The 13217-nt window shown below is 43.5% G+C and overlaps 1 protein-coding gene across 10 annotated transcripts in view; it reads left to right on the top strand.

Moving 5' to 3' along the window:
- The window catches only part of casz1 (castor zinc finger 1), a 177400-nt gene that overhangs the window by 147990 nt on the left and 16193 nt on the right, over window positions 1–13217 (top strand). For 8 of the 10 annotated variants that reach the window (XM_085146464.1, XM_085146465.1, XM_085146466.1 and 5 more), the window contains 6 exons: window positions 1465–2362; window positions 4137–4202; window positions 6806–6902; window positions 9218–9382; window positions 10990–11162; window positions 11533–12401. In XM_085146464.1, coding sequence (XP_085002590.1) covers window positions 1465–2362; window positions 4137–4202; window positions 6806–6902; window positions 9218–9382; window positions 10990–11162; window positions 11533–12401 — 2268 coding nt within the window. The remainder of the gene's footprint in view (window positions 1–1464; window positions 2363–4136; window positions 4203–6805; window positions 6903–9217; window positions 9383–10989; window positions 11163–11532; window positions 12402–13217) is intronic. The other 2 variants (XM_085146470.1, XM_085146462.1) reach the window with 1 other exon arrangement.

Here is a 13217-nt window from a genome sequence, read left to right as displayed (position 1 = left end):
CTTTGGACCCCGTCCCTGTGACTGTGCCAAGCTTGAGTTAAGAAGGCCAAAGGTTTTACGTGGCTCAGTTGACATTATCATCTGCATTACTAGCATATCTGTGCTCTGGCCTCCTGTGTAATATGCAAACTGGCACAGCAGCATTTTTTTTTTAAAGTTGGATCTACAAACACAAGTGTTTCCTCCTTCTCCCGTTTTTCTTTTGATTTCTGTCTCACTCGCCTTCTCGCTGCGCCATTTCCTCCCTATCCACGCTCCTCTATTTTAAGGCAGAGCTCGGTCCGTCACTGCTTTTCAGGCCAAATCATCTTTGCCTTTTCCCCACTCTCTGACCCTATGCGTTAACTTGGATGAAAGTTAATGGGGCAGAATTAATCTCCACATAATGCAATTAAACTATACATCAACTATATTTCGCCCGTGTCCTTGGGGAAGTTGTCCAATTTAATGGACTCTTAAAATAAAAGTGATGTTTCAGTTTGCAAATTTTTTTTCATTTCTGAAGTTGACTTCAGTGAGACTGTTATTTTAAAATATGCTATTCCAAGTTTCATAAGGGGGATGATATGAAATGCTTATAATATGAGGCTAACAATAGTGAGAATGAGTCATCAGATAAAAATTCAGGGTTAAATGCACTCATAATAAATGCACATTTCTAAGAAGTTATAAACAGATTTCTGTATATTTTGTTTAATATTTTGGATGACTTTCAGTATTTAAGTATCTTGTATGCATGATATATATACATGCTTTTTATACCTAATTTTCTAGTTCATTTTTATATCAGGAACACAGTGATTTTAGAAAATTAGATTTCTCTGTGAGTCTGTCCTTTGGTACAGTCCCCTGCAAAATTCTGCAGGACTGGCTTATAGTGCAACCAAAACAGGAAGAGCATTGCCTCAGACTGCTTGTTTGTAGACACATAAATACACGAACATTTACAGATGCTGTAGGTTGCAGTGCAGAAGCACTTTTCCTGTTGTCAAATTTGCTATCGTTTGAAATAACCAGAAAAATAACATCCAGCTATTTTAACCATTGATTGTAAAGGAACACGTGCACTCGCAGTAGATGCAGTCATATTCATTTAGTCATTTTGCATGACCACAACAGAGCATTATTGTTGACAGAATGTTGTTTCATTAGTTTGCATGACATAATATATTTTGCTCTTTTCCAGATTAATTCATTTGTAACTAGCAAACTTGATGAAAAAACACATTAACACATGTTTTAGCGAGCATCAGTAAGTATGAAGGGAGAGGGAATCATTTCATAGACTGATTGAGTGACCTGAATTAGACTACTGATTAAGATGTCTTGAGCAATGGGTTGACTTGTGATTAATTTCTCTGCTCGACAGATCAGTACACATTAAATATATGCTAATGGAAAAAACTTTAATTATCGGAATTATACATATTACATAGGAGATCTTTTCTTGTTGTCTTTGTGCAGGAGAAGCGTCTGCCCTGCGAGACTATGCAGCCAACACCATGAATGAATTTCTGGGAATGTTCGGTTATGATGACCAGCAGGTAAGGGATGAGCTGACCAAGAAGATCAGCTTTGAAAAGCTCAAAGCTGCTACCTCAGACCCCTCATCCCTCAGCAGCGAGGAGGCCTCACGGCGTGCCCGCTTCTCCAAGTACGAAGAGTACATTCGCAAGCTAAAAGCTGGAGAGACCCTACCTTGGCCCATGCACGCTTCCCCGCCTAAACCAGACGACCTCAACTCAAAACTGGCTCAAGATAAGAGCGCTACCATGCTCCAGACCTCTGGTTGTCTACCAGGAGCCGAGGCACAGATTTACCCCTCCAGCCTGGACCACAAACAGCCAGTAGCACCTCAGCTGGGTAATTCTCAGCCAGCTAATCCCTCTCACATGCAGAACATGGCCCGAGCGTCCAAGTACGACTTCTTTATTCAGAAGCTGAAGATGGGCGAGAGTTTACAGCAGCAGAATGGTAATGCTTACAAGAGACCCTCAAAGTACGACCTGGAGAACATCAAGTTTCTGCTCCCCTTCAAACCCGGTGAGGGTAACCCCGACATGGGCGGTTCCATCGCCTTTAAGACTGGCAAAGTGGGTCGCCCTTCAAAATATGACATCAGAACAATTCCGAAGCTAATGCCAGGAAACCCCGAGGCCTCACTGGTGCCCAGTGTCCTTCCTACGCCACCGGGGAACCCTGCAGCTCCCGGTGTCCCCGCTGTAGGCGCACCTGGAGCCAGCATAGCGCCAGGGCTTACAGTGGACCAGGCGGGCCACATAAGTTTCAATGCCTCTGACTACCTGAAGTCCAGCTTTTCCAAGACTGACTCCATCACCACTGGCACTGTGTCCTCTGTTAAGTGAGTGTCCTCAAACTTTATAAATTATAGAAGCTGTAAAAAGAATTTGCAGAAAATGTTTCTGATTCATATGATGAGATTTGTGTTTCACAGGGGAACTAAGGCAACAAATTGTATATTTCTATTTGGGAGCCTTGAGCAACACAACAGAGGACCTTCTGCACCCAGTTAATTTTTTATGTTCTTAGTTAACAAAAGATGATAAAATATACAGAGTGTTGGATAAGAAATGATAGTAGTTACCCACTTGCATCTGATTTACAGTCTCCCAATTCCCTGGGAATTTGCTAAATGTGACTAAAATATTGTTTGACATATTGCATGTGTTATTTTGCACCAAAACAATCCATAACTCTGCTGAAATCTGCTAACAACTTACATAGCCTGCCGCTGAATTTATCATTTTAAGTTTGCTGGTGGATACCGCCTTGTCTGGCTCGTACACTCTGAGTCTCTCTCAGTGGAACCCCTTTGGAGCTAATGTGAGGCTCACATACACTTAACTGCTACTGTGAGTCAGTTAGCCTCACGCAAAGGTAATTGCTACCTTCACAGCAGCCAACGGGAATGTAGTGTGAAATGGCGCATAGCGCCCAATAGATCCACGACATGATGAGTTGCGAAGGCGCATGAACTGTTTACTCGCTGTAGCACTCCGTGGAGACTGATTTAGCACAGTCATCGCAAAGTGACTGACTTCCTTCGTTTGGCTAGGGTGTAACAACTCTCCCTTTAATTACTTTGGAGCCATGACTAACCTCCCAGCGAGTCACAGGGGCCGACTCAACACTGCCTGACGAGTGCACTTTAAAGGAACCAAACGAGGGGTTTGGGGAGCTAACCTACAGTCGTGTGCTCTACCAGTAGGAAACAGCTCCCAGAGTCTGTTTGATTGGTTTTGACCTTGTCTCTAGTTAGTCAAGACCTATCAAAGACACTGTTCAAGAGCCCTCAGGCACCCCTCCCTCAGGTTTTGGCCTTTGTCAGGTTAGGGCTCAGTGAAGCTGCAGTCGTGGCTAACTGACCCAGTCTGGTGCTTGTATACAGGGAGGCGATGGGGTACTAGGGAAAATGTCTGGCAGTGTATCTTCCCCTCTGGGCCAGATTAACCTCAGGTCATCCCTGTGTGGAGCTGCTCACATGGAGCTAAATGCCACTTGCTGCGAGGGAGCAAACAGGACCAATACTGTGTTATGACTGTTATTACACAGGCATTACTGCTGCCAGCTTCATAAAGGGAATCAAAACCAACACAGGTGACAAAAAAGGACCGTTCCTTGATTTCCCGCTTTAAAATGAATTCATTTGACTCGAACCCGACGCGGCGAACTTGATCCTGCGCAGTTAAATCCTCGGTGTTGCCTTACATATTTGTTTGTGTCCAGGCTGATCAGAGACGACTTGACATCAACATTAGAGCCCGAGCCCCTAGAGAGTATCCGAAAAGGCGTTTTCAGAGCTTTTTCTCCGCGTGCCCATTATCCCGTTTTGCATATGAGCACTCACCAAAATACCCCCATAAAAGATTAATGTCCTTTTGCTCCTGCATTTTGCCTTTCATTGGTCGGAAGACCATGCATCAAAGTGTGTGTGCTTCCTATCCTTGATTCATACTTCGCACGAAAACGCTGTTATGCCACAGGAAAATGTATATTGATAGTCCAAAGTTTGGGAGCGGCTTGTAAGTAAATATTGTGTCAGTTTGTTTTTATTAACAACAGGCAGCCCAACCTCACCATTAATCCTGTCTCCTTTGTGTTTGCTCTTGCATTAGGAATGGTCTGCCACCAGATAAACCCGCCAGCGACGACATCAACCTCTACCAGAAATATATTGCCAGGTATGCAAATCCCTCAATGTGCTGCACCAATGAAAAAAAACGCACTGAAAACAGAGGCAACGCTTTTTTTTATTATCCACCTATGGTGCATTTTATTCAGTGGTATGAGAATGTCTGTGTGCAGTAAATTAATTAAGAAAAGACTGAAATTTATGTGCTGAGTGGAATCTGAAGGATGAGGGGGTAATGAAAGAGAAATGGCTTGATGATAGCTTACTGGAACTGGCTGAATAAATGCTCACAGTGTGTAAAGCACTAAAACATTAAGAAGAACATAATCCTCGCGCAACTTTGTATTATTAGCTGCGACTGACGTTGAGAGGATATGAGACGAGGCCGCGTTCTTCTCGAGGTTCTGCAGTTTATTGTTGAAAACGCGAGGAAGCGACTGATCTAAAAACTCAGTCATTCACACCAAGAGAGACAAAAGCATCAGGGGAAGCGGGCGGGAGGGTGGGTATCTTATGTTTCAGTGGACACGGAACAATGTCTTCCCAATCTGGATTCATCTTGAGCCGACACTAGAAAGGTGATTATCGCTTGTTTGTTTATTCCGTTTAAAAAGAAAGAAAAACAGCATTTGAAAAGCCAAAGTGGCTTTGGCGTTAATGATTACTTCTCCAAGCCATAACATGAAGGGCACAAATCAAAGCCTTGGCACTGACAGACACGCACATACACACATCCTCTTCTGCGCACACACACACACACAAAACCCCTTCCTTGGACTGATTACATTTTGCAAGAAGATTTAATTAAGGAATTTTTAATGAGGCTTCTGCTGGCACTGCCAAGAACTGTTTTGATATTTGCGCTGCATAATGCATAAAATTTGTCTAAACATCTCGGCAGTTGATGCACGGGGAGGTTGCAGATAAGCCCAGATACAGTTTCAATTTCCGTGTTGGGGTTGAGAAAAAAAAAAGGGAAAGCAAAGAAGAGGAGGGAGGAAAGGAAAAAAAAATGGAAAAGGAGGGCTCATAAAAAGGGCAAATGTAGTACCGAGAGGGGAGGTAGAAGCAGGGGAGTGTCCTCTTTAGAGCCAAGGCTAATGAGTGCACAGTAACACTAAAAAGCAGCTTTGTAAATGTGTTTGTATCCACGTGTGTCGCGAAAGGGAGGAAGGGGGGGGTGAAAAAAAAAGTTCATCTCGCCACCACGCTACAGTTTGATGATTTAAAGAGCTTTCGTGGTAGTGTTTAGTTGCAGTTTTCACTCTTTAAATGCTTTCATGCACCAACCATTGCCTCGGCACTTTGATCTGTGTATCTCTATTGTAACTGGAGATGCGCTGCAATCTCTGTATCGTGGCGATATTAATATTTAATCTGCTGCTGAATAGCAGAGGCCCATTAGGCCCCCTGACGCGGCAAGTGGGAATTGTCCAGAGGCAAAGTGATACAGCTGGGCACTGAGCAGAGGGGTGGGCCATAGTCTCAGGGGGATGAGGGGGGGGGGCTTTGTGTGTTCATCGGTGTGAGCGTGCATGTGCGTGTGTGTGAAAGATATAGTATAGAAAAACATTTATAGTTTGGCCATATGTTGCCCGGTTTGTCTTCTGGTTCTGCTTTGAGCTCTTTTAAAAGAGCCATCAGACCTTTCCAAAAGCCGCCGTCTTTCTCCGCCACTGTTTTCCAGCCTCGCGCGCACGCACGTGCTGCCAACTTAAAAACAGTAGTGGATATGCCGTTCAATTAACTTAATGAACTCAGCAAAGTGATCTGTAAATGCAGCTCTGGGATAATCCTAACAAGGAAAAAACAGAGAGAGAGATGGAAAAAATATTACTTAGCCTCCTTTTCCCCCTCTCCTCTGCACTAACAGATGGAGTTCTTGGCAGAGGCAGCGCAAATGTTTATTTGTGTGTTTTCACTGGTAATTGGAGGATTTTAACAGTCATCATCGTCAGGCTTATAATCACCACCGTAAAAGTGGCTGTACTGTGGCAAGTAGCTGCCTTTTCTTTCTCTTTTTTTTTTCAATGTAGAACCAGACTAATATCTGGTTTCTGCACTCCAGATAAAAGAAAGCGAAAGGGTTTTGAAGAGGGCAAAGTAGACAGAGCCTTTCCTGCTCCTCAGGGTACCCTAACCCTTTACCTTGCAGAGCAAAAGTGTGGTTAACCTGAAAGAACTGTGCATTGATTTGACAAGCTTTCTCACAGCAATGAGAAATAAAGTAGTCATGGGGCTCTTGGTGATTGAGCGGCTGTGTGTATGTCTGTGAAGGAAAAGGCTTTCGGTGTAATAAGGGTCTCTTACGGCTGCTTTAGAAATAAATGGAGATAATTCGGCTGAAATTGGTGTGACAGACGGGTAAATTGTTGCAAGCAGAAGTCAGTTTGAAGGTTTGAGCTGCGTTACCTTGAAGGTGAAATTGCGACATGAGCCTTTGAAAGCTTCACCGCCTGTGTTATTTGGTTCTGTTTCAGGTGTTTTATAATAATTTCTTCATTAATTATTCTTGATTCGCTGCCGATCTTTTTCTTTTTGAATTAAACCGACCTCTTTGGAAGCTTCAGCTTTTTCCTCCTGATGTGTCCCCAGGTTTTGTTGTCCCTGCTTCGTGTGGCTCTTAAAATGTGTCCTGTAATTTGGTTTCAGGTTCTCTGGAAGTCAACACTGTGGACACGTGCACTGTGCCTACCAGTACAGAGAGCATTATCACTGTATGGACCCTGACTGTAACTACCAGGTGAGCGTGAGTACCTAATCTCTTATACACATTAAACATTGCTCAAGCATTCACACCTATTCACAGCTTAGAAAAGGTCATTTTGTTTACGGGGCCACCATCACTGGTCGAAACCAACTAGTGATGGTAAACTGCACTGACTATCATAGCACTCTTAGATGCTGGTCTCCAGTTTACCAAACAGCCTATGGGTAGTTGTATCTATCCAGTTTTCAGGCAACTTTGGGCACAGTTAGCCTTTTATTACAAAGGTTAATTGTAAGTATCCTTAAATATGGCCCCTTTTTTAACTGTTTTTCCTTTTCTGAAGACACTGCCACAGTAAGGGGCCTGGCTTTAATCCACTTTCACGGTATTAATCTTGCCCTGGTCCCATGAGGTGTCATGTATGGCACAGGAAGGAGAAAAAACCCCAATACAAAGCAGATCACGATACAGGCCTCGTGTTCGCTGTAGCATATGGCCCAAAAGAGTTAGACAAACACGGGTAGATTTGTCAAAAGATGTAGAAAAAAATCCACGCGCAGCTCGAGCCGTGTGTATTTTCCTTCCTCTCTTAACAAGTTTCTGAATTAAGCCATCTTCAGATGTAATCTACAGTCTGCTCCCGATCAAGAGAGATTACAGCTTGATAAATATTGTTTATGTGGTGAAAAGCATTACAGATCTAAGCTTTCATTTTCTGCTTGAATCCCACTTCACAGTCTGATGAGACACATTCTTGGAGGAATACAAAGGAAAATCATTTCATGTCATTATTTAGAGTGTTAGTTCAGGTTATCATGGCAATTTCCACGGTCAGGTCCACATTTCTCTGTTGCTACTGCGTCGCATGGAAACACAGATATGCTTTGGAAGCCAGTTCCCAGGATGTCAATACTGAAAAAAACAGGCAGGCAGTGATGAGCAGCCCCCTTTCAAAGCGATAACTCATGAAATGTTACATGACACACACTCCTGGAATATTATCCCACTGCCAGCCTCTGGGCGATTGGCTGAGTCTTAACATTGTCCTTTCATGGGCTTGTACATGGGAGAGAGTGTGCATCTTGCCACACTAGTGGGAATCCTAAAATAAATGTAGCAAGTGGCTCCCAACCTTCATCACCACTCAACTGAAAATGAGATCTTTTTCCCAGTCAGCTCTCTCCATGGCCTATTTTGGACGGCTTGATGGATCGAATGTACCATGACCACAGTTCAACCTGTCATCGTTAGATAACAGAAAAGTGCAGGCCTGAGATCTGTAAAAAAAAATTAGCAAAAAGAGAAAATCTGAGACAATCATCAGCCAGATTACAAAAATTTTTTAATTTAGGTGTGTCAGAAATCTGCATCGGGAAAAAACACCAACAACAGGGGAATGAACGGCTGTGAGATCTCGGCTTTTTACTTGTGTGCAAGTGGAACACATGACACAAAGCAATTACCCTACTTTGTACAGCAATTAGTTGCTCTTTAGAGTCGTTCTTTCTGATGTTTTTCCCTCAACTGGAGATAAATATGGATAGAAGACAGAACTGTCTCATTGATTTAAGCTTCTCCTGTTACAGTTTCTGTAACATCAGCTTAAACCCAATTACAGCAGATTTGGTTGCTGCAGGTCTCCGTGGAGTGACTTTTCTGTTTTACCCCCTTCCGGACTCCTGAGTCTGGGAGGGATTTTTTTCCTTTTTCTTTATAAGAAAAAAAAAAGATTTATTTAGTAATTTTACAAGGCGGGTGTCTTTGCATATTCATTTATATTTACAGGCGAAACCTGCACCAAAAGTGAGTGTTAATGCTTTAATTAAAAAGGGAATCATATCTCAGCGAATTGAAAGGGAAACTGTTTTTTGGTTCACTTGTTTGTTTGTTTGTTTTTATTGTCTTCTGTTTTCCCCTGTGCACGTCTGAGAAACCATCTGCATGGAACAGAATTTTTCCAGACACAAAAACATCACAACTGTTATCTTGCATGTCAATTGATTCGTCTTAATTTCTAAAAAACAGAAACAAAGAGTGTATGGGGAACATACTTTATGTTCCATGTGGAAGCATCTGCATTCAGAGAGTCTCGGGGCCTTTAAGCGCTGCATTTGGATAGGGCGCAACTTTGAGATATGCAAAGTAAATTAATAACCACAGAATGCATCATGTTTAAAGACGTCCTGTCCCTCTATATTGCCGTGCGCACATCCCTCCCCAACTGCCAATTGGCTCCTGCATGTTGCAGCTGCTGCTTCTACAGAGATAAAGTGACTTGTTGCTGATTCTGTGACTGGTTTAAATAAACACCAACCTGTTGCCGTACATCCCCACCCCCCCTCCCCTTTTTGCAGAGGTTTACCAGTAAGCAGGATGTAATCAGGCACTACAACATGCACAAGAAGAGGGACAACTCCTTGCAGCATGGCTTCATGCGCTTCAGCCCTCTGGACGACTGCAGCGTCTACTACCATGGCTGCCACCTCAATGGAAAAAGCACCCATTACCACTGCATGCAGGTACACTACACAGACTCACAGCGTCTCCTCTTCCACCTACACACATACCCACAAAATGAACCCACGAAAGCACATGCACAAACACGGAAACAAATATGCAATTATGGTTCCACATGTTTAAGCATTACATATGGAGCAAAACAACCACTGCTCACCCTGTTAAAGAGCACCAAATATAGATAAATGCAGGTAAATTTACAATTCGCAATTCAAATGATATTGCAGAGACACCACATGCTGTCCATAAAAGAGTGTAAAAGGCACCGTTTAAAAGCACTGGTTTTGTCCAGTGCCTTTAAACAGCCTTTTAGGAGCAATGACATCATTTTGTTTAAAACAGGTTAAGTCAGGCAAAAATGAGCAACTCTATATGAATTATGGCCAACTTTGGAAAATCAGGCCACTTGCAATACGCACGACTTCAGGGTGTTTCAGAGTCACTCGGCTTACCTACATATTTGTGAAGTGGAAACTCACTTTTTCCATTTATACCAGAGTGTCTTCGTAGTGCAGTTTGCAAAACGTGTCCTCGGCTAAATAAAAGAAAACTGAAAAAAAAAGGGTGAATACGAGTGAAGCTGCTTGTGCTTTCCCCATCTTTTTACTCTCTCGCTCCTTAATTGGCATGGTTAAAATTCAGTTAGGTGTTTATATAAACTATACATTTTTCATCTTTTAGTACCAAGCAGCCAGTTGAAGATTATTCCCCCTTCTGGATTTGTTTAATTTTTTTCTACATCTGCTTATTTTCAATGTCATTGTGCCGAGAGCTTCTCACCAGCAGGGCAGCGGCGCAGCGCAGGATGGCTTGAGATATATTCTTTTTTAAACCCCTGTAACAGCGTAATTGTTATTAGGACATTTCAGCCCTTGTTTTAACAGTCCCTGAGAACCTGCAGATGTTGGCATCGGCTCTCTTGATTTAAGGGGGAAAAGAACGGAGAGGAATTTTTTTCATTGTTTGACTCAATATGGAGAAGTTGCCCGGTTTGCACGGGTGAAAAGTGCCACAGATGATATACAATTGCTGCTTTTAATTCAAACATTACCTGTTTTTTCCCCCCCTTTGTTGGCTCTGAGGGCTCATGTGTACCAGAGCATTTTAAACTAAAGACTTAAGACAGTCATCTTACTCCTGTCTACCCCCTCCACTACTGAAATCTGTTCTCAGAGTTACAGTAAGTTTGTGGCGACTCACCGTCACTCTCCAAATATGAATTTCATTTTCTAAAAGGCTGCTTTGCCAGGAAGGTACTGTACTTTCAGCAGCCTTCTGCGGCCACTGTCTCTTTCAGTCACCTCCTTTTTTTTTTACTTTCCAATTGTCACAATGGCAAGATTGTTTCCAATTCACAGGTTTGAGATGAAACTTGTAATGCTCTGGTGTTGCCACAAATTAAATCTTGAATGTGAGAAAACATCCTTCTTCTACCCATTTCTAGGCCACTAGCATTTTCTTAACCACAATGAGATCCCTCCTCTACATCTAGTACAGTATATCTGATCTTTTATAGCATTTTACAAACCATTCTTGCAAACTGAAACTCATGCATGCTTTGGGCCCAGATCTTGTTTTCGATTACCGTGCTCTGACTCTGCTTTTGCAGGTGGGCTGCAGCAAGGTGTACACCAGCACCTCCGATGTCATGACCCATGAAAACTTCCATAAAAAGAACGCCCAGCTGATCAACGATGGCTTCCAGAGGTTTCGCGCGACTGAGGACTGTGGCACGGTCGGATGTCAGTTCTACGGGCAGAAGACGACACACTTCCACTGCAGGTGGATAGACCTAATGTGGTTTCTCCTCAAGATTTTTTATTTTTTTTTACTGTATTAAAACCGACTTTTGGCAAATATTGTTTAAAAAAAAAAAAATTCATAGATTAAAATGGATCAACTTAAATTTTATAGCATTGTGACTTGCATGTGACAAAATCATTAGAGCACTTTGAATAAAAAAAATAAAATTAATAATTATAAAAATGTACTTTTATTATTTCATCATCACCTCCCGAGAATTTAAACCTCCGCCAGGTTGGAGGTGGTGATGTGTCACCAGTTATTATTCCACTTCACTGTAAAGTATCTCAATCATGTGGATCCCCTCCATGAATCCACACCTGATCACATTATCCCGTTTGCTTTCCAGGCGCCCGGGCTGCACCTTCACCTTCAAGAACAAGTGTGACATTGAGAAGCACAAGAGCTACCACATCAAGGACGATGCTTATGCCAAAGATGGCTTCAAGAAGTTCTATAAGTATGAGGAATGCAAGTACGAGGGCTGTGTCTACAGCAAAGCCACCAACCACTTCCATTGTATCCGCTCCGGCTGCGGCTTCACCTTTACCTCCACCAGCCAGATGACCTCCCACAAGCGCAAGCACGAACGTAGACACATTCGCTCTTCTGGTGTCATGGGCCTCTCTTCCACCTACCTGGCACCAAAGGATGAGCCCGAGGAATCCAGCAACGACGACCTAATGGACTTCTCAGCCATCAGCAGCAAGAACTCCAGCCTGAGTGCCTCACCCACGACCCAGCAGTCCACTACTGTACCACACCTCTTGAGCACGCCCACCACTGCTGTCTCCTCCTCATCCACATCGGGCCACGGCCTCAAGCCGACCCCCTCGCTGCCCAGCGCGGGCCAGCGTATGTCCACCCTGCTGTCTCAGACCTTGCCCAGCAACATACCGGTGGCCCTCGCTCTTTCCAACAGCACCTTGGCCACCTCCAACCCGTTCTTCCCCCTTATGTCCAGGCTGCCTCTCCAGCCACCTCCTCAAGCTGCTGGCCTGATATCCGCTGTGTCTTCAGGGGCCCACTCCATGCCCACCGACTCACTCACCCAAGGCTGCTCCACAGTCGGGGCGGATGGAGCCATGCCATCTACCCCAACCTCCTTTGCCACCTCTTCCATTATGGAGAAGATCTCTGCAAGCAAGGGTCTGATTTCACCCATGATGGCCAGACTGGCGGCTGCTGCACTCAAGCCATCCTGCAGCCCAGACATAGGTCAGTGAGTGAACAGCCAAGTTTATCTCATATATTAATGATGGATCACATAATGTGAATATAAAAAATTCAAAAGAAAACTTTAGAGCTACATCCAAATCCACATGTTTATGATAAGCTGCATGCTTTTTCGCTCTTTGTGGACAGAGCAAAGAGAGAGCACTCAGAGGTCATCTCTCTAACTAGCCTAGAGCGGTGAGAAGGGCAGAAAACCCTCTGCTTTCAAGCTTAAAGGGACATTCCGGAGGCATGGTCCTCTGCTCTCGGCTTGTTATTGTGTTGATCGTTTGTTAGATACCCACAATCCATTTGGAGATAAATGCGCTGACAGGGGAGAGTAGAGCCTGTAAAAGTCTCTTATGATGTTCAGAGTGGGGGCTCCTGGGGGTTGTGTTGAACATGTTTCCTCATCATTGGTCTCTTATCTCTGTCTGCGCCCGTTCCAAGCAAATGGAGGTGGAATGAAATTAAGTTCAGAAATTGCGAGAACAAAAAAATAATAATTTTTTTTTCGTATCCTCTATGAAAACTGATAAAAAGAAAAAACAGAAATCACTCAGGCAGAAATGACTCAATGCAGCAGAGCTAAGAAACAGGCTTTTCTTTTTTCGCCGATGCAAGAACTCAGTCACAGATGCAGTCATCGGCAACGACGCACACTTTTTGAATTTCTGGAAACCTTCCGTTTCCACAAAAACATGTCACCCATAAATTTCAGAGGTAATTGGCTTGTCCGTGTTTATCACATTGCTCTAAACAAAGCCTCTGAATGAAAATGAAGTTAAAGTCTTCAATTGATAATGCACTGCAAGCGCG

The sequence above is a fragment of the Neolamprologus multifasciatus genome, chromosome 20 (assembly GCF_963576455.1).
Source record: "Neolamprologus multifasciatus chromosome 20, fNeoMul1.2, whole genome shotgun sequence".
In the NCBI taxonomy this organism is placed as follows: domain Eukaryota; kingdom Metazoa; phylum Chordata; class Actinopteri; order Cichliformes; family Cichlidae; genus Neolamprologus; species Neolamprologus multifasciatus.
The sequence above is the reverse complement of the archived record's forward strand: the minus strand, read 5'-3'. Positions and strand labels throughout refer to the sequence as shown.